The 23,915-nt window shown below is 37.1% G+C and overlaps 1 protein-coding gene across 2 annotated transcripts; it reads left to right on the top strand.

The window, feature by feature from the left end:
- Nucleotides 1-6,880: 6,880 nt before the first annotated feature.
- Nucleotides 6,881-20,263, top strand: LOC144976789 (tubulin beta chain). Of its 2 annotated transcripts, none has more exons than XM_078921238.1 (9): nucleotides 6,881-7,025; nucleotides 14,714-14,822; nucleotides 15,393-15,535; nucleotides 16,054-16,266; nucleotides 16,861-16,976; nucleotides 17,546-17,752; nucleotides 18,231-18,471; nucleotides 19,084-19,156; nucleotides 19,875-20,263. In XM_078921238.1, exons 1-9 carry the CDS (start codon nucleotides 6,969-6,971, stop codon nucleotides 20,051-20,053), a joined length of 1,338 nt encoding a protein of 445 aa, XP_078777364.1. In that variant the 5' UTR covers nucleotides 6,881-6,968; the 3' UTR covers nucleotides 20,054-20,263. The 2 variants fall into 2 exon arrangements, with proteins under 2 accessions (XP_078777364.1, XP_078777363.1); XM_078921237.1 differs by lacking the exon at nucleotides 6,881-7,025 and adding an exon at nucleotides 10,860-11,142.
- Nucleotides 20,264-23,915: the final 3,652 nt, after the last annotated feature.

Genomic DNA, 23,915 nt, shown 5'->3' with positions numbered 1-23,915 from the left:
AATTGCTATTATGTCACGGGTATTTAAAAAAAACTATCAAACTACAAACGTGAGCTTTTATATAGCGCAATATCTACTAAATATGCTCAAAGAACTTTCGAAGTGAACGTTTGATAAAGTGTGATAAATAATATGAAATGTTGGTTAAATTTATATACACACACTCACACACACATACATACACACACACACACACACATTTATGATATATATATTTAAACATCTTTCTTTCAGCACCATTAGGCCCATGGAGCATGAATGTATCCCGGATTCTATAGCGTGAAATGGAAATTGTAATTGCTTGCTACCCTTTGGAGAGGACGCTGGTCTATCGAAAAGCACTTTCCGCCAGATTAAAAAAACCTGCTACCCAATCACTGCTCGGTGAACAGTAGGAGGGGGAAAGGGGGGTGGGGGAGGGTCAGAAAAATATCTCGACTACACCCGGGATCGATCTTAGCTCCTTTGATTGTGAAGCGAGTGCTCTGCCAACTGATTTATCGGGGCCCCCAAATTGATATTTTACTGAAGACATAACATTTAGTTTCCCAAAGTGACAAAGACTAAAATATCACATTTTTAGTTACTTTAAAAAATCTCTATCTGGCAACAAGTTTATCCCAACATAATACCTGTTTGAAACGATAGGTCACATGTATATTATTGCTACTTGGAAAATTAACGTTATTTATAATGAAATATAAATCAGAGACGCTTGTAAACTCTTGACTATTCACGAGATATCTTCATGGTCAAATACAAAATATTCAAGCCACGAGCTGCCATAGTATATTGGACTATTGTTGAGTGACCTTTGAAATTATTCAGAAAATAGGGAGCAGGCACCGGTGTAAGATAAAGATTTTGTTCACACACTTATTCAGATCTTTGAAATTATTTTTAAAAATCAAAAGGTAACAGCTATGCTTCTTGCATCTATCTATCTTTCTATTTATCTATCCATCAATTTACCTATTGATCAATCTCCCTTTCAATAAATCGATCAACCGACCTTTATGACATAGATCAATCACTCTATTAATCTACCAATTCATCAATCTAACTATCCATATATCTATCAATCCACCAGTTTATCAATAAAAATCAATCAATCATTCAAAATTGCTCTTTATAGAACATCTTTTTATCTATCTATCTATCTATCTATCTATCTATCTATCTATCTATCTATCTATCTATCTATCTATCTATCTATCTATCTATCTATCTATCTATCTATCTATCTATCTATTTATTTATCTTTTTATTTATCTATTTTATCTATCGATTAATTTCTCAATGAATTAATCAATTTACCTATCTGCGTATATATATATATATATATAATGATTAAAGATGACTCACAATCGTCCAGGATAGCTGCTTCTACTCCCGATGTTTTTCGTCAATTTAATTTATTGAGCAGTGTTTAAACTATATGATATTCATCAATAATAATAATAATAATAATAATAATAATAATAATAATAACAATAATAATAATAGTGATAATAATAATAATAATAATAATAATAATAATAATAATAATAATAATAATAATAATAATGTAGATTATATATATATATATATATATATATATATATATATATATATAATCTATATTTATATATTTATATATATATATATATACACACACACACACACAAACAAGGGTGGTGTCACAAAGTGCGCACGTAAACCGTATGCTTATGTAGCGCAGTTTGCAACCTTGTTTATGTGTGCTATATTCAAGCTACGACACCGATCAATAACCAAACACAATACGTTGATAAAGGTTTTGAAGCTAAATGAAGATATATTTTATTACAATATAACAAAGATATTATGAGATATGAAGATGAAATGATAGATGTAATAAGTATGAAATCAAATGGATGGATGACAAATTGATGGAGATGGTGTGATGATGAATATGATATGAAAGCGATATGAAAATATATAATTAAATCAATTAATTATCAATACTTTACCAAACCGCTACCACATCAGACAATCTCACAGATAGGTTGCAACCATCACAGTCATACAGGCAACTAATAATTAACTAACTAACTAAACACAATCCAGACGTGTAGAAGAAAGCCAAAAGAGTGTCCTTGATATTCAACAAAAACTGTAAGGTTGTTCTAATATTGTTAATTTGTCTCTTCTTGAAATTGTTCTGATTTCACAGTATTCATAAACAGATCAATTGTTTCTCAATGTTCTGATATTAAAATAAGCAAATGGTTCTTCACAGGTAACTTATAAAACAGGCAAATGTTCAGTTTCTATTATTGTCAAGCTATGAGCGTATAGCCTATAGTTGGCTTGTTAAAGCCCAGCCTCCAACGGCTCATTCACTTTAAAGAAAGAAAATGATTTTGTTATAATATGATAATCATACAAATATAACTCTATCTATATTCGAACTCACTCAATATGTTTACTTTAAATGAGTAAATATTATTTTACTTTAACAAATCAATTTATTAATGTTGATTAATATTGCTTTACTTTGTAGATATGAAATAATAATGCTTTATAGCAAGAAAAGCTTATTTTCTTTACAACAAGAATATATTACACAATTAATTTAATTATCTGATTAATTAATTGAGAATCAAAATTTAAAGTGATATTATGATATTGATATCAAAACACAATCATAATTGTAATCACAACATATTATTCAAAATCTCACCAGAGCCGAACAGATTATTGAAATCACAAATTAAGTCTACACAAGACTTTAATCAAACTCTACACAAGAGTTATAACACGACTTGATTCAGCTCAAACTTTGAGCACCACAAAGTCTACACAAGACTTAAATCACACTCTACACAAGAGTTAACACAAAACGTGTTTCAGCTCGAACTTTGAGCACTACAAAGTCTACACAAGACTTTAATCCAACTCTACACAAGAGTTAAACAAATGAGCCTAAAAGACTCCGCTGTGGTTATCGCTTAGAGACTATGAGCCTAAAAGACTCCGCTTTCTGGTCTCTTTTGAGACAATGAGCCTAAAAGACTCCGCTGAGTGGTCTGAAGAAACTGCTCAAAACTCTGGCATTTATAGGCAAAAATCAAGCAAACGAAGCAAAATTCTACCCACACAAACGGATGTTAGTCATATCCGTAAACATCTGAAATTCCTTAAAACTCCCCCAGATTCCATAATCATGGACAACAACAACCCATCCTGATACCGGACATCCTCATATCAAGGATAAATAAATTCGTCAGCCCCATAGTTACGAGATATCAATCAAGCCATACCATAACAAAGTCACTCCCGTAGAATACAGGGATCCTACTTTGCTTATAAGTTTACGGAGAAAACAAGATTGATGCCTTTCTCACAATAACACCCACACTACGTAGTTTAATTCAAACTTCCGGGCCATAGGTGCATGATCTGATACGACCTGTATCAACAAAAGAAGGGTTGTTCCGGAGGGATTACAATAACAACAACAACTAATACTACGACGACGTACATCCTGTCGTAAACTGACGCCTACACGGAAGCATTTCGTTACAGGTGGTATGAAGATACACTTTAAAACATTATAGCTCAAGCAAAATATTCATTTATATATATATATATATATATATATATATATATATATATATATATAAAGAAAGAGAGAGAGAGCGAGAGAGAGAGAGAGAGAGAGAGAGAGAGAGAGAGAGAGAGAGAGAGAGAGAGAGAGAGAGAGAGAGAGAGAGATTGTTGAACGTAAATCGTAATGGAGATACACAAGGTATCTGCACTTTAAAACATTATAGCTCAAGCAAATTGTTCAAATATATTTTAATTGTTTACGTGATGCCACCCACAGCCAACAAATATATTCCATATTTTGAATGATTTATAACCTGGCATAAATCCAGCCTGGTTTTTGTTTTAAACAACACGTCGACCATATAGGTAAAACAAAACTTGCTTTCTTTAACTCATACACCGTGGTTGAAAGAATCAATCATTATAATGTTTCCAGGTAGAGATATAGGATAAGGAAATATCCAAAACTCTATTCTACCCGATAGATATAGCCTTTTGTTTTTGATCTAACAAACCATTTCGCACCCCCCCCCCCCCTTCCCCTTTACTACATCTGATGCCAACTGAAGACGTGGACAAAAGCCACAGAAACGTATGTCTTGGCCACATATAAGTGAGTGATACAATTTATATTCTATATTAGCTCTAACCATCATTATCGAGCACTTTCGTACTTACAAGTACCCACCAACACTCATATATATATATATATATATATATATATATATATATATATATATGTGTGTGTGTGTGTGTGTGTGTGTGTATAACACGTCATTAATACACATATCAAAAATATAAAACCCATCCCTGAAAAAATCCTGCACATCAGACCACACAGTAGTGGGTTAATGAAAGGGTCAATGAATTTGATTTGAAACTAAACCAGTGGGTCTTTTTTTTAAATATCTTATTTAATAGTGTTGATTTAATTAACATCACATATTCTCTGAGAAAGTAAAAGGTGCAATGGCATTCTTTATTTTAAAAAAAACAAAAACTTTCCGTACAAAATAACCTTATAGCATGACCAAACTAGTTTCTGATATACACTTTCATTTACTTAATTGTTGTTCCAATGCCGCTTAATCTCTCCCAACTCTCTTCCTTGCCCCTACCAGCCCTTGATTGAATTTCAGAATTCGATATTCGATTATCATGTTGATCTCAATACATGGACAGAGTGACAAATCAATGATAAGATTTCTTTCAAAGTCACTCTAACCCCCTACACTAAAACACTCACGCATACACACGCACACACAAACACACACACACACACACACACACGAACACATTCACATACATATACGCACACACAAATACAGGCACAATCCCTGTCATATTTCACACAAAAAAGTGATCAGAGAGCGACTTCTGATTTAGGTCTGTTCGATGCATTCTTTGGTTGGAGCATGTCTGTCGCAGACCTCATGAAACACTGATAAGAAAGGCTCTGGGATAGACATCCCAGGGAAAGAGGAAGCGAGGCCGCCCCAAGGAGACTTGGAGACCTAGAGAGGGATCTAAAACAAAGAGGTCTGTTCCTCGAGATGGCCCCAAGAATAGCTGCTGACAGGATCAGGTGGAGATCCCTTGCATCGCCTCAAGTGCCAGCAGATCCGGAGAAGATTGAGTAAGTGAGTGATGCATTCTTTAAATATTCCAGTCATATCCTGGATAGAAGAGATTATAATATAGTTATTCAGTTAAGCGTTGCAATACCTTTCACACTACGAAACTGGCATGTACTCCCATTCTATAGATAGTATGCACTTGGATCAGAAGCTCACAACATTGCCATCAGGAAGTATAACGGACCAACACACAAAACTATGTGCAACCATGAACTTTTATAGTCTTGTTAATACATTTTAGTGAGAATGACTCATTAACGCTGATGGCAAAAAACAATAAATAGGACCAGAGTGACGTCAACTTCATTCTATCTATAAACCAAGTGGCTCTAAACGACATAAATTCTGCCTGTTCTCTGAAAGAAAAAACACATTAAAAATTTGGACTGAAAATTTGTCCTTCAAATATCGATCATGCCAATTAACAGGAGCCTCAATTTGTTAAAGATTTGTCAAGCCTGGTTCTCCCTTGGAGTCCGACTGCTCTACTCAATAAACAACAAATAAAATAATAAATAAAATTCCCTTTATTTATCCCATAGGGGATTTCTCAAGGTTCTATTCCAAATGAAGACTGGAATAACCCAGGCGTCAGCCGCAGTGCAGCGCCGCAAATTGAGCTAGGGCGAAGTGGCTTGCTCAAAGCCACACTGCGCAGTGACCCAACCCGGTACCTTCCGGGTACGAAGCAAAGACTGCACCGCTGAGATACAACCCATATTTTTTAATAACAAACTCAATTTTCAACAACGATATCGCTCCGACACAATATGTACCGTTTTGAAACGGTGGGTCACCATTCATTGGTCAATCTCGCCGCCAAGAACGATAATCATGCCGGCACTTGTACCATATTATTATTATTATCTCTTATCAAAAAGCAGGCATGTCGGAAGCACGCGATAACGAACGCAGATAACACAGTAACTGAATATATGTCACTGGTACTGATATATTATTACTGCAGTCAGTTAATGTTCTTTTGCATTAATCCCAACCATTTATATCCAAATCTCAACAACTAATGCCGAAATCGACATACCGCTACACTTAGTGTTCTATCTCCACATTTCTTCAAATTGAGACACATTGCGTTAGATTTAATTCTTTGTTACTTAAATGTATATAAACTTCAGCCACTCTTTTGTGCATAACATTTGAGCTAATTTCCCCGATTTCAATAAAATTGTTGTCAGATTCTGATGAATCCTTTGCCAATCTGTTTATAATGCATCTAATGTCTTAAATTTTTCCAAAAATGGATAAAGATCCAGTTAATCCTCAGCCAACGACTAATCTGATTTCAACTCCTACGTGTGTTTGGCTGGAATAACGCCATCGCTGAATGAGAACGGTCATTGAGTTTAGAAGGCATGTGTGGTCTCAGGGTCGTATTCACGACATCGTCAATAAAATCCTTATCACGCTTTGGGCTTATAACCCAGATTAGAGAGATACGGGTGTCGTGAATGCGAGCCACTGAGATTTATTAATCTCAGATTAATACGGATTTACAGATTTACAATTAAATACGCAAAGGACATAATAATATCTTTACACTAAGCAGCACCACGTCTTACTCACTTCTATGCACTGTTTATATTGGTAACTATAGAAGCGCCGCCATGAATCACGTGGGCCCCCGACTATAAAACCGGCAACCGGCTGCTTAGATTTTAATCGCTAGACGCTTACCAAAGCCAGTCAAATTCATACTTATATTTTTTGAAGTACACGCCTTCACCACCAAACAGAACCATGCGTGAAATCGTCCACATCCAAGCCGGCCAGTGCGGTAACCAAATCGGTGCCAAAGTAAGTCATTCTTTTCATAAATCCATTCTATATATAAATATCTATATTTTTATTTCGCATCTTTTCTTATCTTATCTCACCTTTTTAACTCACCCAATCCTCGAGAATTTTGCTACTTTTCAAAATTGGAAAAAAAATGTATTAAAAATGGGCATGTACATAGATAGTTTTATTCAACTACCATTAACGTGCAAAAACTAAAAAACAACATTAGCTTCGATCTAAGATACGCCAATAATTTGTCTCAGAAAAAATGTAAATAAATAGGCATTGGGTAAAAGTAACCTACATGTAAACTACAGATATAGTCAGTGTTAGGGTTGAATGCGTTTAGAGCTAAAGATCTGAAAAAGTATATGAAACATTCCAGACTTACTTTGTCTGGTGTTGTTTCTATCACAGTTTTTCAGAACGTTATCTTACAACAGTGTTAGCTCACTAATTTTTAATTTGACATTTTAAAGAGCTTATTCAGATTATACATCCTTTCATTGCATTGTAAGCAACGTGGCATTTATAATCAAATTTGGTGTTGAGTATTGAAAAACATAGACACCAATTATAACAATGACTACGATTTCAACTATTTGTCGACGTTTTATCCAATACTTTTTAAAATATTATTTCGCATTTAAATTTTCATGATAACTTTTGATATACAAATTACAAAATTATCATGTTTTAGGTACACTTTTGAGAAGAATCAATAATAGGCATGCGATTAATCTTGTCTACAGTAATAAAGATTTGGTATTGGTTTATAAGTTAGATAGTTGATCTGACAGTGTTAGCCAATGTTCATTCGTTCATACATCAAACATTTCCTCGTTTAATCAACTAAATCCAATGTATATTTGTTGGACTCTACAAGGATATCAATATATTTACAGTGTTATTTCTCAATTTGATAAAATGGCCATGTCAGTATTGAGATTAACTTGATACTCCATTAAAGAGAAATTGTGCCTTAGATACTCCCCATGACTCCTGTTAGTGTGCGACATTCTCCTATTGGAAATTGAAATGGATATGATGATGGTGGTGATGACGATGATGATGATGATGATGATGATGATGATGATAATAACAATGATGATGAAAGTGCTAATGGCAATATTAAGTAATGATAATGATGATATCAATAACACACAAACCAAAACAAACCAACCAACAAACAAGAAAAAAAACAGGCTGAATAAATACCGGAATGATAAAACTATCAAATCAAGAGTTAGAGGTATCTAGTATTAAAATGAAATCCCCAGCAGGTTATAACTGTTATAATTTTTAATTCAGAAAAGTGAGTGGAGCAGGCACTTATGTTGGTAACAACAAGATATGAAGTGAGTAGAAAAGTGCCAGAAGACAATAGAGAATAAAAATTTTTTTCGCGGCGGTGGTGGGGTTTGAACCTGCGACCTTATTGGTACGACAACTCCGCCTGGCAGGTGAGAGCGTGGCTCTACCGTGTGAGCTATCCACGAACACAAAAATATTCGTTTCAAACCCAAAGTCATTTCTAGATCCCTCTCTCACCCACTTCTTGAGATCGCCGATTCGTTCGCCACCATCGCGAAGTAATTTTGACCAGCAGTTAAGCTTAATAGCCAATATTCTCATCACAAACATATAACATAGAAACGATTGAGACATTGAGTATGCTCCGGTGTATGGGGTGAATTTTTAATTCAGAAAAGTGAGTGGAGCAGGCACTTATGTTGGTAACAACAAGATATGAAGTGAGTAGAAAAGTGCCAGAAGACAATAGAGAATAAAAATTTTTTTTCGCGGCGGTGGTGGGGTTTGAACCTGCGACCTTATTGGTACGACAACTCCGCCTGGCAGGTGAGAGCGTGGCTCTACCGTGTGAGCTATCCACGAACACAAAAATATTCGTTTCAAACCCAAAGTCATTTCTAGATCCCTCTCTCACCCACTTCTTGAGATCGCCGATTCGTTCGCCACCATCGCGAAGTAATTTTGACCAGCAGTTAAGCTTAATAGCCAATATTCTCATCACAAACATATAACATAGAAACGATTGAGACATTGAGTATGCTCCGGTGTATGGGGTGAATTTTTAATTCAGAAAAGTGAGTGGAGCAGGCACTTATGTTGGTAACAACAAGATATGAAGTGAGTAGAAAAGTGCCAGAAGACAATAGAGAATAAAAATTTTTTTCGCGGCGGTGGTGGGGTTTGAACCTGCGACCTTATTGGTACGACAACTCCGCCTGGCAGGTGAGAGCGTGGCTCTACCGTGTGAGCTATCCACGAACACAAAAATATTCGTTTCAAACCCAAAGTCATTTCTAGATCCCTCTCTCACCCACTTCTTGAGATCGCCGATTCGTTCGCCACCATCGCGAAGTAATTTTGACCAGCAGTTAAGCTTAATAGCCAATATTCTCATCACAAACATATAACATAGAAACGATTGAGACATTGAGTATGCTCCGTGTATGGGTGAATTTTTAATTCAGAAAAGTGAGTGGAGCAGGACACTTATGTTGGTAACAACAGATATGAAGTGAGTAGAAAAGTGCCAGAAGACAATAGAGAATAAAAATTTTTTTCGCGGCGGTGGTGGGTTTGAACCTGCGACCTATTGGTACGACAACTCCGCCTGGCAGTGAGAGCGTGGCTCTACCGTGTGAGCTATCCACGAACACAAAAATATTCAGTTTTCAAACCCAAAGTCATTTCTAGATACCCTCTCTCACCCACTTCTGAGATCGCCGATTCGTTCGCCACCATCGCGAAGTAATTTTGACCAGCAGTTAAGCTTAATAGCCAAAAATTTTATTCTCTATTGTCTTCTGGCACTTTTCTCCACTTCATATCTTGTTTTACCACTAAGTGCCTGCTCCACTCACTTTTCTGAATTAAAAATAATCACCCCATACACCGAGCATACTCATGTCTCAATCGTTTTTATGTTATATGTTGTGATGAGAATATTGGCTATTAAGCTTAACTGCTGGTCAAAATTACTTCGCGATGGTGGCGAACGAATCGGCGATCTCAAGAATTGGGTAGAGAGGGATTCTAGAAATGACTTTGGTTGAAACGAATATTTTTGTGTTCGTGGATAGCTACCCGGTAGACCCGCTCTCACCTGCCAGCGGAGTTGTCGTACCAATAAGGTCGCAGTTCAAACCCACCACCGCCGCGAAAAAAATTTTTATTCTCTATTGTCTTCTGGCACTTTTTACTCACTTCATATCTTGTTGTTACCAACATAAGTGCCTGCTCCACTCACTTTTCTGAATTAAAAAATTCACCCCATACACGGAGTCATACTCAATGTTCAATCGTTTCTATGTTATATGTTGTGATGAGAATATTGGCTATTAAGCTTAACTGCTGGTCAAATTACTTCGCGATGTGGCGAACGAATCGGCGATCTCAAGAATTGTGGTGAAGAGGATCTAGAAATGACTTTGGTTTGAAACGAATATTTTTGTGTTCGTGGATAGCTCACACGTAAAGCACCTACTCACTGCCAGGCGAGTGTGTCGTACCAATAAGGTCGCAGGTTCAAACCCCACCACCGCCGCGAAAAAAATTTTTATTCTCTATTGTCTTCTGGCACTTTTCTACTCACTTCATATCTAACTGTTATAATTCCGTGTCTGACTGTGTTTGAATTAGTCATCGAGATAATCAAAGTGAAACTCTGTCTCTGACGCTCATATAACTATAAATGCTCAATGGAAATAATAAAAACAGCTAATCACCTAATAGATAACGAGGAATTAATTGTTATCATTGTTTACATTGACAACGACATAGGATGTGTTGCGACGATATTGGTCACGTGACATGGTCTCTACGATGATTATATTATATATATATAACCAACAGCGACCAGCTTATAGCGTTGCAGTTTAAACAGTTGGTGCTTGTGTTTCTAGTGCTTTCTTGCTTGCTTATAATTATTTCTGCTTAATAATAATTTTATTATCATCTGGGGTCGTTGAAGTTGTTGACATAAATTTTGAAGTATCTACATATCTAGTCTAGTACTGCTACACACCTTTAAACATAAAACACGACAATGCGTGAAATTGTTCATTTTCAATGCGGCCAATGCGGGAACCAAGTTGGTGCTAAAGTGAGTGTATAATGATTCCCGGTATTCTAAAATTAGATATTTATAGTTTTATGGATTTGAAAGTGCAGAAGAGAAGCTGGTTGTTAAAATTAAGTGTGATCTTTTAAGAATACTCCATTGTGATATCTAATATATAACGTAAAAAATAATGTGAAAATGAATGTAAGCTTCAATTTGATTACAAAAACAGATCAAATGAAGGTTGATAAAGGGGAAACCCGAAACGTTCATTTGATCTGTTTTTGTGATTAAATCGAAGCTTAAATTCAATTTCACATTATTATTTATTTCTTCGAGCTTCGAGCAGCAACATTTACATTATATAACGTAGTATAGTTGGTTTTGTTTAAAGTGTTTTAAATTCACGATTCTGATGAGTTACTCGTATCTTACCACTGTGTTTTAGTTTTAATGGAATCAACATTCCCTAAACCAAAGGAAATCTCGTATTATAAAGGCAATTAGACCAAACATTTATTTGCTAAACATGTAATAGATAAATTATATGATGATAACAGTTTGGACAAAATTGGCATGAAAACTTGTCCTTCATATATTGATCGATTTAAATGACCCTCATCATCTTGACAAAAACCCTCAACCCTGCTACCTCACGTGTCTTTTCCAGAGTACGAAAAATATATTATGTAATTATAGAATCTAAACACGGATAGCCCGTTTGCGTTGGAAGCGACTACTCTACCGATTGAGTTGTCGCCCCTTCCCCCCCCCCCCCCCCCACCCCCGCCCTTCATCCACAAGCTCAATAAAATCAAATATAAATAATACGGTGGAGAAAATGCGATAGAAACTTTCACAAAACTGAAACATCAAATACTTTCAATATGCAAAGTCAAGGATTATACGCCCATATGTATACACTGCACACCTTTGATACGATATTAATATCCACCAAAGAACTCCGTTGGAAGGTGTACTGGTCTTGTAAACAACTCGCCAATTCGTTCGAGTCTTAGCCATTCTGCAGATGCCACTGGCCACATTGAAAACAGCCACTTGGCTAAACTGTATAAATTCCGGTCATTTAGTGTTTCCCCATATAGAATCAGGCGGCCAGGTAATGTCCTGAACCAATCAAGATTGTTTGTTCTGGCTAATCGCTTTACTGCTTTACCTTGTGAAAAAAGACGTACTTCATTATCTAGTTAGGCATAGCTCGAATCGACCTCCAACCGCCCCCTACCCCCACATCCTTAATTGCCTCATTCTAGTTGTCCAACCGCCCCCTACCCCCACATCCTTAATTGCCTCATTCTAGTTGTCCGAAGGTGTAAGAATTTGCTTTGCTGTGGAGCAAGAGGAAAAAAAACCCATAGGGAGATAGATAGATGTAGTGATATATAGATAGAGGTGACCAATGAATAGATAGATAGACACATCAACATATGTATAGTATTTATATACATAGATAAATTGATTAATGGATATAGAGAGATTGATAGACTGATGAGCAAGGTAAATTGGGCGAAACATATTATTGAGAGAGATAGCTGAATGAGAGAGAGAGAGAGAGAGAGAGAGAGAGAGAGAGAGAGAGAGAGAGAGAGAGAGAGAGATGGATGGATAGATCGATCGATCGATAGATAGATAGATAGAGAAAGAGAGAGAAAGAGACAGAGAGAGTGAGTGAGTGAGAGAGGAGAGAGAGAGAGAGAAAGAGAGAGAGAGAGAGAGAGAGAGAGAGTGTGTGTAACGAATGAGAATGGAAGATAGAAATGGAGAGACAAAAAAAAAGGACAGGGATATTGATATTAGAAATCCATAGAATAAAAGAAATAAATACTATAATTAATAATTGGAAGAATAATCAACTGTAGAGAAATGGGGCGCCACGAAGGCTGGGTGGGGGGGGGGGGGGGGTTGGAGGGGGGGGGGGCAACAAGATATGAATTGTGTTTGATTAAAAACAATAGGATTGGACCACATAGTACGTCACAGTCAATGCCAACTAATATCAAAAATAAATTTGATATTACAGGCTTTCGTCACACACTTATCAGTATGACACACTGCCTGTTTCGCTATCTAGACTGACTAATCCCATCCAGAGATAACTAATGTTGATAGGACACGAAGTGATTGTTAATTTTTGTCGCGTTACACTTGTAAAGTTGATTTTTGTCGTGTTACACTTGTAAAGTGTTTTACGTTAAACCGAGCGCGGTTCAAGTACCCCTTAAGCAGCTATCTAGATTTGGTCACTTTTTTCATCTTACAGTTTAAAAACTATTCTAATACATTTAACTTGAAAAAGAGCATAGAAAGGGAAAGCAAACAAACAAACAAACAAACAAACAATGAAACGAATATAAACTCACCAGACATATGCAAGCACGTACCTGTTGTGAAACATCCTTATCTCACAGGGAATACGCTTGTAAAATGTATAAGAACTGCGAATATATTCGCTGCGACATGTGTATAAATCTAATAACATTTTTTAATGCCACAAAACCGATGTGTACTTATTTGCAGGTCTGATAACCCAATTCCGTATGGGCTCATTGTTGTAATGAGAATCTCAAAAAAAAAAAATGAAACAAAATATTGTCCATTACAACCATGTTAAACTAGGTCCATAAGTGGATTCGGATGTCAGACCTGCATTTATGTGTACGCCACATAAAACCAGCCAGTAATTAGATAATAAGCTTGCACTTCTATCGTAAAGTACTTTCCGTCAGCTCTAACTGTCACAGTGACCCAACAGTGTTGGACAAAGTGGTTTATAAAAAGAACTTCGGGTATCAATTATGTCGTTTTTAACTACACAGTATATGCAATATTAACCAAATAGCACAAATTGTGTTCTTTAATACAACAGCGGAATACCGGGCTGAGAACCCAGCACTTACGCTTGTTGGCTAAGTCCTTTAAACATTAACGTTTCAGAACTCATATAAAACATATAGATGAATACCTTATCATTTACCCGAAGCAATGTGAAGGGAAATAGACTTTAAAATTTGTGAGAAAGTGCTATCGATGGTTTGCGTTTCAGTTAAATACTCATCAGTTATGCCCACCGGACCAATCGTATCAGTGAAAATATCGTATGTAACCTTAAACATTGTAAAATACTCGTATATGTCAGAGAGAATTTATTGAAAAACTTATCGCCCAACTAGCCATCTATAAAAAATAAGACTGAGCTAAGTGAAAAATAGATTCAGTTAGTCTATTTAATACGCTTCAACAGTCGTAACGTCACTTCCCTCGTAATGACGCAAGGTAACTTAGTAACTGGCTCTAAACTATCGGAACAATGGCGGACGCCCTTATGAAAATTTCTCCGACGAGCATAAAAGCTATCTAGAGAGAAAAAAAAAACATTATAAATCTGATCATGTTTTGACTTTTACACATTCTGATCACAAGACATATGAAAAGTTCTAGCTAGCATGAAGAATAAAAAGTACTGATTTTCTTGTTTAGAACCACGATGGCCGCCGTCATTGGGCGACGTGGCAGCAGACTACTGAATCCAATTGTTCGTTTTCATTTCATTTATATCTAATTGTTTCATCTTTCTATTGTCTTTGGTCAACAGTTCTGGGAAGTCATCTCTGACGAACACGGCATTGACCCCACCGGCACATACCACGGTGACTCCGACCTTCAGTTGGAGAGAATCAATGTCTACTACAATGAGGCCACTGGTATGTCACCACCACCAACACCACCAACACCACCATCACCACTATCACCACCACCATCATCATCATCATCATCATCATCATCATCATCATCATCATCATCATCATCATCATCATCATGTCGTCGTCGTCGTCGTCATCATCATCATCATCATCATCATCATCATCATTATCATCATCATCATCATAACCATCACCAACACCACCGACCACCTCCTCTCTTCATCTTCTTCTTCTTCTTCCTCTTCTTCTTCTTCTTCTTCTTCTTCTTCTTCTTCTTCTTCTTCTTCTTCTTCATCATCTTTTTCTTCTTTTTGTTCTCTAGTATTTCTTCCTCGTCCAGCTCTCTATTTCCGAGAGATCTAATGGATCATTCAACGCGATTCATCCCAGAACTAATTGTCATCTTTAAACCTCGATATGTTCTGTCGTAGCATGAAAAACTAATTTTTATTATTTTGGCGAGTTTTCTGGCCAACATATATAAAATCGTTTTTGTTTTTAGAGAACGACAGTATTCCAGTCAAAATTTCAACCATGCCATAATACTGTAATCTTTATTTTTGTCTCTAGGTGGCAAATACGTGCCCCGTGCCGTCTTGGTCGATCTTGAGCCAGGAACCATGGACAGCGTCCGCTCCGGCCCATTCGGTCAAATCTTCCGTCCAGATAACTTCGTCTTCGGACAGTCTGGAGCCGGAAACAACTGGGCCAAGGTAAGTCATCGTCATGTCTTGTTAGTGATCGACGTATACTTATTTAAATTTACTTAACACTAGAGTGAGATTTCATGGCGAATAAAGAACTTGAGACAACATGGCTGATATGTTGTTGTTTTTTTGGTCATCGTAGCCATTACTTAGACGGGAGGGAAATTATAAGTGGAATATCAAATGTCTTAAAAGTTTTAATTTTTGTGTTAAATACTTTTAGAAGGCCATTATGCTAAATGATTTCAGTATTTGTCTGAAAATAGAAATTATATGAGTTATTGTCCTACGTGTAATTATTAAAATTTTTGCATGTATATAGAAACGCAAAGTTTAAACTTCTATCGACTATATATTCATAAGTGGGGTTAAATATTGGAGATGAAATCAAAATTATTATCTATTTAAATAACGTTGATATCTGTTTTTGAAAAAGACTCCTATTTTCAATTATTGAAAGTGTAGAGTTGATCACAGTTCAAGCATATTCTTACCTGTATCTTCCATATCTTCGTCATTCCCAGGGCCACTACACAGAGGGAGCTGAGCTCGTCGACTCCGTCCTCGATGTTGTGAGGAAGGAAGCCGAGTCCTGCGATTGCCTCCAGGGCTTCCAGCTCACACACTCCCTCGGTGGCGGTACCGGATCCGGTATGGGCACCCTCCTCATCTCCAAAATCCGTGAGGAATACCCCGACAGAATCATGAACACATTCTCTGTTGTCCCATCCCCCAAGGTGAGCAGGATAAATAGTAATCGATTATATTCTGGAAAAGTTAAATACGATATAAAGTAGTCCTTCAGAGCCATTAGGCCCATGAAGTCGGATTTTATCCCGGTGACTTTGGCGTGAAACGGGCAATAGTAATTACTCGCCACAAAGATACAAACAGACAACATCAATTCAACTTTCTCCAATCAATCCATAGCAAATGTGCTATTCTGAGTAATCTTAACTCTTAGATACTATGACAAATACCCTGACAACGTCAGTGTTTTCTCTCTCTCTCTCTCTCTCTCTCTCTCTCATCTCTCTCTCTCTCTCTCTCTCTCTCTCTCTTCTCAATTCCTTCATTAATATGATGATAGAACTAATACTCAAGTCAACATCAAGATCTGCAGCTTAATAATTCTAATCTTTCAATATTATCCACCAAAGTTCGAGTTTTTTACATTGTGAATACAATTTCTAATTCAGATTTCATAAATAATAGAACAATTAATGACGTTTTTCTCGGTTGTGAGAGGCGATTGGATAACGTCAAAACTAAAAATGCATTCACCCGTCTTTATATCAATTCATTCCTCTTTCATTTCTACTTTTCTCCAGGTATCCGACACCGTTGTTGAACCCTACAACGCCACCCTGTCTGTCCACCAGCTGGTCGAGAACACCGATGAGACCTACTGCATTGACAACGAGGCTCTTTACGATATCTGCTTCCGGTAAGATTGATTTTCTTTTAAGAGAAGTCATAAATATTTTACTTCATTGTTTCTAAACATGAACAATTATAGAAAAAAAATCCGCATGTTTTAATAGTACTACAACCAACTAAGCGTTTGATTTGATAAAGACACATAAATCACACTCTACCAAAAATATCTGATGACATTGGAGCATTGATTTTGTAGTTTTGTGCCTTAGAATACAAAGGTTAATGCCTGTCAGCGTAAAAAAAGGTAACTTTTATCACAGACAGGTTTAAAGTCTATGAGCTTTAACAAATCCTTACGGACAACAAAATAACAATATATAACCAACACATCATCAACAGAATTTGAGCTTATTTTATTGATCAAAAGTGATAAAACCACGAATTTTAGTACAAAATCTTTCAACTATACAAATAAATGGATTCTTTTCAACAACGACTTGACAGAGCTACACTCATTAGTCCAATTTGCGCATTTAGCATTTAACAGATATTTTGTTTTAATTGTTCTTTAATTGAAAAAAAACCCTCTTCATTTTCCTATATAATAATACTTATTTTTTCTCAACATAATTTCAGTACCCTCAAATTGACCACCCCCACATACGGAGACTTGAACCATCTCGTGTCCGCCACCATGTCTGGTGTCACCACCTGCCTCCGATTCCCCGGTCAGTTGAACGCTGACTTGAGGAAACTCGCTGTCAACATGGTGCCCTTCCCCCGTCTCCACTTCTTCATGCCCGGCTTCGCTCCCCTCACCTCCCGTGGTAGCCAGCAATACAGGTAAGACACATGTAGTCAAGTTTAGCAGTGGAACCTTTTATCTATACCAAAATGAAAAAAGTAGATAAATAAATACAAAAGGAAATATGTTTTAAAAAAAATATGAATACCATTGGAAATAACTGACAACATATTATTATGAAGGATGAGTTGCTACTAAAAGTTACAAGGGAATTAACAAAGGTAACACAATATGTTGATAAAAGATACCGAGTTGCTTCCCTTTTATATAATTTCTTTACAAATATCCTTCTCTCAAATCTTTTGGCATGGCAACTTCCATTTAGACCATTTTCTCATATCCGTGTCAAGTTTAAATCATTTTAAATAGCATTGAGATTTAGCATAATCAAGTGTCGAAGTACCATTCATTAAACTATTCTCATTAAAATAAAACCAAAACAATTTTACCTAACACACACCATATGAATTCATGACATCCATCAACCACCACCACCACCATTGCTCTTCTTTCCAGAGCTCTGACCGTCCCCGAGCTGACCCAACAGATGTTCGATGCCAAGAACATGATGGCTGCCTGTGATCCACGACACGGCCGTTACCTGACCGTCGCCGCCATGTTCCGTGGACGTATGTCCATGAAGGAAGTTGACGAGCAGATGCTCAACGTCCAGAACAAGAACTCCAGCTACTTCGTTGAATGGATCCCCAACAACGTCAAGACCGCCGTCTGTGACATTCCTCCTCGTGGTCTCAAGGTAAGGAATGGCCAAACAGCCTCAATACTCTTCATTCTATTTTCTGTCCTTCTTGGTGTTTGTTCTCCTTCAACTTTAATACACCACTCCCCATTTTCTCCCCCTTTGCTTATTCAAATTCCATTCTTCTTCAATGACCTTACATTTAATTTTTTAATAGCTTTTTCTATCCATTTGTCTCCATTATCTTATGAACTTATTTTAACATAGTCTTTTTAAACCACTACATTGAAACATTCTCCTAGAGCAAAGAAAATAAAACTTCTACAACTACTTCTTCATCTACTATACCACTACTACTACTACTACTACTACTACTACTACTACTACTACTACTACTACTACTACTACTACTACTACTACTACTACTTCTACTACTGCTGCTACTACTACTACTACTACTACTACTACTACTACTACTACTGCTACTACTACTACTACTACTTCTACTACTACTACTACTAATTCTACTACAATTACTACTTCTACTACTTCGACTACAACTACTACTTCCACTACAACTACTACTATTAATTCTACTACTACTACTACTGCTACTAAATGTATGCTCTTAATAATCTACAATAATATGTTTGTTATGTCCTCTACCAGATGTCTGCCACCTTCGTCGGAAACAGCACCGCCATCCAGGAGCTCTTCAAGCGTATCTCTGAACAATTCACTGGTAAGGAAGAATTTGGGATAAAACCCTCAAAATAGAATATCGCATTTAACCCACGAATGTAAACAGCTGTAGCTGTAGCTGTAATGTTGAGTCTGCCATATATACAAACAATACGCGTTTAAATAATGTTGTCAGCATTTTTAAACCTCTTATATTATATTGATCAAAATAACTCTTAATTTGTCAAAAGTTCTTAACTTCAAAACTTCAAATGATTCTAAGGTTTATCAATTCCTGCCAAGGTGATAATCATTTAGTTAATCGATATATGATGTGAGTAAATTAGTTTATGTCAAAAGATTGAAATGGCGTTTTGTTAGTATCAACAAATAGTGTTCTTGAGCGATAACAGTAAGCAATGCTTTTCACAACATATCTGAAAAGATTGCAATCTAGATGGGTCCGGTGCTTGGTTGCTATGCCGTTTTTATGAACACTAAAAATCTGACTATCCGGGAAAGCAAAAGAAGGGGAGGGGGTAGAGGGTTAGAAATGCAGTAACCGTTCATATATATTTTCCAAAACGAAATATTGCAATGCTAAAATATATACTACATATCTTTTACAGTTTCGCGTGTATAATATTGCTAAATGCCATGCCAGTGAACTCAAAATATGCCAATATTGCATTGTCTGAAATCTCACGAGGACTGCAGTTTGAAAAATTATTCATGTTGTCGTGTTTGTATCTTCCACCCCACCCCACATACACAAACAGCTATGTTCCGCCGTAAGGCTTTCCTCCACTGGTACACTGGTGAGGGTATGGATGAGATGGAGTTCACTGAAGCCGAATCCAACATGAACGACTTGGTGTCTGAATACCAACAATACCAGGACGCCACCGCCGAAGAGGAGGGTGAATTCGATGAGGAGGAAGGTGAGGAGGAGACGTAAGCACTCCACCAAACCTGAGAGCAGCACACGCAATACTCACAGAAATGGCTGAAGATGTCAATTGTCCATCGCTCTAAGGGTGGGCAAAAAGCGTTCCAAGCGACACAAGTGTTTGTAGATTTGTGTTTTATTTAGAAGGCTGGTGGGCAACTGTTCCCAGTTGACTTGTGAAATATGGAAATATAAACACTACTTGATAACAAAACTTTACCTTGTTCTTAGTTTCTTTTCTTTGTTTTATATTATTATAGTTTCTATGATAAATGTTGTGTCGTATAAACTATGAATATGCCAAGTACTGCTGGATATCATTTGTTTGTCTGTCTATTTTGGTTTCTTTGGTCTTTTGTGAGAGAATTAACAGTACTCATCTACAAAAGAAACGCATTGTAAGTTTTATACAGTGCAATATCCGCTATGTTTACTCAATGCGCTTAACAAGTCAACAGCAACACTTGCCATGCAAGACAAGACGCGAGGCATGTAAATTATGAGTTTTATTCAGTATAGAAGTTCTGAGTAAAGCACTAGATTCAAAAGCAAAAGGATCGGAATCTACCCAACGTGCATTGAGATTTTTTCTGACCCAGCTAGTTCATCTGCAGTGATTGGGTACCGGGTAGATGATATATGGCGAAAAGCATTTCAACATAGATTAGCTTTCAAATCAAAGGGCAGTGAGCAAATGCCATTGTGTTCATTTAACGCAACAACAACAGGATTAATTCTGGATGCACGGATCGTTTGGGTCTCTATTATTCAGTATAATTGGGAAGATGCACTCCAGGCAGAATGTATGTAGGCATTCCCAAGACGGGTTCTTTAGGTGCATGACCGTATGCGCTTTTTGATCCATTCATTGAGAAATTAGGGAGCAGGCACCGGTTTAAGATCAAGATCTGAACAAGTGTGTATGAAACGGTGCCAAATAAATCTCAAAAATCAGTCAACCTCAACTGGGAATCAAACCTCAGACTTTCTCATTACCGTTCAGACGTGCTACCATTTTAAAACGTATAAGCGCCTGTTAGGCGATAATACAATCTTTAACGACAAATAACACTGTTCATGGCCAGATACTCATTTTACACTGAGTACAGTGAGAGCATGTGAGTAAAGAGCATTATCTAAAGATCAACAATGCGCCTCACCGAGCAGGACTCGGACCCCCGGACCTTGCGATCAGAAGGCGAGTGTCATACCATAAAACCAAATAACCGCATAAGATGTCTGGATAGGTCGAGTTAATTCAAATTTAACAAACTGTTCTAATGTGTAATGACGAATATAGGGTGCCTCGCACAGCACTTTACGAAAAGACTCTCTGTTGGTGTCCCTAATATGGTATCAACATCACACTCAGATGAATAACGTCCAAAAGAACTGCGAAAGGTTAAATTATGCAGTGACAAAAAAAAAAAACATGTTTAAAATTCAAGTGATGTTAGATAGTAGTAGTAGTTTCTTATGGTTACACCTCCAAGTGAACCGTTTCACTCCAGTCCAGGTATTTTTGTCCTCCTTGATGGACGGTATCATAGCCCCCTGGCACGGCTGTGGACGGGCAGTGCAGGACCAAGTGGTCCATATCTTGTTTGGCACCACCACATGCTGTGCACTTGGGCGAATCTCGGTAGCCCCAGCGGTACAGGTTTGTCGCTGTCCTGTCGTGTCGGGACCTGATCCTGTTTGCATGTACCCACTGCTTTCTTGTCAGCTCGTGGAATCCCGGCAGTGGTTGGATAGAGGGGTCGTTGATTATTGCTCTACCCTTTGGCGGGCAGTCAGTCCATTCCTTTCTCCAGGTCTCTGCGATATCGAAATCTTCTAATTTTGAGCCATAAAAAGGTTTCCTTGATTTAAGGCGTGAGGTTTTCGGTGCCATTTGCGTGACTTGTTTGAGCGGTGTTGTGTATGAGATGTTGTCAACGCGCTCATGTTGTTTTTGTGTTGCTTCTTCTCTACGGAGGTGAGGGGGAGCAATGCCGCTTAAGGTTGGTAGCCATGCTATTGGTGTGGATTTTAGGGCTCCCGAGACGGTTCTCATAGTATCATTAAGTAGAGTGTCCACTTTATGTACATGGGCACTGCGAGTCCAAACCGGGGCACAGTATTCAGCGACGCTATAGCATAGGGCTAGTGATGATGTTCTTAGTGATGTTAGATAACATCGTACAATTAATATTATGGTAAGATATAATATTAGGCCTTTAGAGACGAAAACATCATGCTGGGTTATAAAGTAGTTGCTAGATTTGAATGGAAATATGAGGGGTCATCTAATGATATATTTTAAAAAATCGCAACGGATCTGTTCAACGCTAAGTGCACGTATGTGCAGGTCTGATATACGAACGCAATTAATTATGGGCCTGAGCTAAAATTGTTGTAATGGACAATATCTTACGTTGGTTTGAGAGTACGTGTATTTCCATTACAACAATGAAATCCTAACAATTAGGATTATCAGACCTGCAAATATCGACACGTCGGTTCAACCCATTCTGAAGACATGAAATATGATGTTGCCACCTGTGCATCAGAGGAGAGTTGTGAGTTCGTGTTTTGCATTCAGGTCACTAATCCAAAGTTAGAGGAAGACAGAAGCCTGCTCATTAATTAGTATGATTGTATAAAGAAAATAATGAATATATACAAGTGACCCATCGTCTCAAAATGGTTTTATTTCTTGGTTATTTGGATGGGGGGGGGGGCGCGAAGTGGCCGAGTGGTTAAGGTATTGCACAGTGACGCGGAAGATCCCTGCTCAAGCTCCGCTTCAGGGACTTTCTTTTTTTTTTCCTTGGACAAGATTATTAAGCCCCAGTTTGCTCACTTGAGTCATTCCTGTTGACATCAGACATCTTGTTTGATGGATTATTTTGATGGAATGCCGAGGGGATGGTATCAAATGATGCTATGGCGGAAGGGCGTGATTTAAAAAAAATGTAGATGTTAAAAATTGAGTTTATCATCAAAAATACCAAATTGATAAATTAGTCAGCAGGCACTGTTCATACACCTACAAGAACCTACAAGACATAGGTTAGTTTTCACATGTTTTTCTAAACCAATTAACGTAGTATCTTGAAGAGACAAAGGCTAACAGCTCGCATATCTGTTCACTGCTTTTCTTTTGAAATCATTTTTGGGACTAGGTTCACCCTGATATTATACCGTTTTGAGAAGACTGGTTACTCATATGCTTACTAGATAAATGATATTTTATTTGAACGCGGGGATAGTTAGCGGGAGAATATAATAAACAAAGCGTGCACAACATATTTACATAGTTTTAATAGCAACTCTTTCTCTCGCTCTTTCTCTCTCTCTCTCTCTCTATCTCTCTCTCTCTCTCTCTCTCTCTCTCTCTATATATATATATATATATATATATATATATATATATATATATAATTACACACACACACACACACACATATATATATATATATATATATATATATATATATATGTAGTATAATCATATCAAAATAAAACAAAATATAGTAAATAATATATAAAATGTGATTAAAAGGGTTGAAGATGGAATTTTGTAATTGTGATGATATGGAGTATATGTATTATGGTTTGTGATTTAATGATAAAGTATTCTCTCGAATATTTGATTAGACGTTGAATGCGAAAATGATATAAAAGGAAAAGCTAAGTGGGTTGACCCGAAAGCCCAAATCTCATCAATTTTGCTGTTCTCGTATTGAAAACAATTATTTGACAATTTTAAGCTTAGAATTTTCAAGCTCCATAAGCTCCCGAAGAAACCTGGCGAAGGACCATGGAAAAAGAATCAAAGGAAGCAGGCCTGTGCTGAATACAGCCACCGCAAAAGCAGCCGATCGCA

Source organism: Berghia stephanieae, chromosome 7, assembly GCF_034508935.2.
Source record: "Berghia stephanieae isolate SIO BIC M18660-M18661 chromosome 7, UCSD_Bste_1.3, whole genome shotgun sequence".
Lineage (NCBI taxonomy): Eukaryota > Metazoa > Mollusca > Gastropoda > Nudibranchia > Aeolidiidae > Berghia > Berghia stephanieae.
The sequence above is the reverse complement of the archived record's forward strand: the minus strand, read 5'-3'. Positions and strand labels throughout refer to the sequence as shown.